Source organism: Penaeus monodon, chromosome 30, assembly GCF_015228065.2.
Source record: "Penaeus monodon isolate SGIC_2016 chromosome 30, NSTDA_Pmon_1, whole genome shotgun sequence".
Classification (NCBI taxonomy): domain Eukaryota; kingdom Metazoa; phylum Arthropoda; class Malacostraca; order Decapoda; family Penaeidae; genus Penaeus; species Penaeus monodon.
Genome location: NC_051415.1, coordinates 15,426,402 through 15,427,174, shown reverse-complemented (window position 1 = coordinate 15,427,174; position 773 = coordinate 15,426,402). Strand labels below are relative to the sequence as shown.

Below are 773 nucleotides of genomic sequence, written 5' to 3'. Positions count from 1 at the left end.
GACATTATGATTGACTTTATAATTTTACTGAAACACTAATAGTGATAAAGAAATTCAAGAAATTCTACCAAAAAACAGCAAAGATGGCTGAGGTAAGTAGTAGACTCTATGGTGACAATGTATTTGTGGAGTCAGCACACAGGGTTAAAGGTTATGGTTTAGGACCTTGATTTAAAGGTTAATAATGCATTGTTTCTTTTTTCATTCCTCAGGCATTGTTTGTTTGGAAAATGAATTAAATCCACATGGCAAACAAGAACTTATGTTTAATTAAAGCCTCCAGTTTACTCCATTCCTTCTAACTTAATGAGAACATAAATTTCAGTCCTGAAAATTTGTAGAATTTATTTTTATCATACTTATAAAGGATTCCAAATTTGCTCCCCAAATATGTTATCAGTCCATTAGTTTCATATTTGGATGACGACAATAAATACAAGGTTAGTAATATCTGTCACTTTTTTTTGTTTTTCAGCCTGTAGAAATGCCAAACCCATATGAGAAGGAGAAATTACAGTGCATACTCTGCAACTACAAGGTGCATTTGGACTACAAGAATGTCAGATTGCTCTCCCAGTTTGTATCACCTTTCACTGGACAGATTTACGGCAGGCATATTACCAGGTTATGTCGGAGACAACAGTCAATATTGGAACGAGAAATACAAAAGAGCAGAGATGCAGGTGAGATACTGAAATAAGTAATTTTTGCTGTCAGTGAAAAATAAGAAAACAAAATGTGGTTGATAGAGTTGGTTACAGAGTCTGGCCCAG

General features: G+C 34.3%; 1 protein-coding gene across 1 annotated transcript in view; it reads left to right on the top strand.

Annotated features, from left to right (window-relative positions):
- Positions 1-773, top strand: part of LOC119592554 (28S ribosomal protein S18c, mitochondrial-like) — a gene marked incomplete in the record, with an annotated part of 9,561 nt that overhangs the window by 8,122 nt on the left and 666 nt on the right. The window contains 1 exon segment of the mRNA XM_037941423.1: positions 476-683. Within this exon segment, the coding sequence (XP_037797351.1) occupies positions 476-683 (208 nt within the window).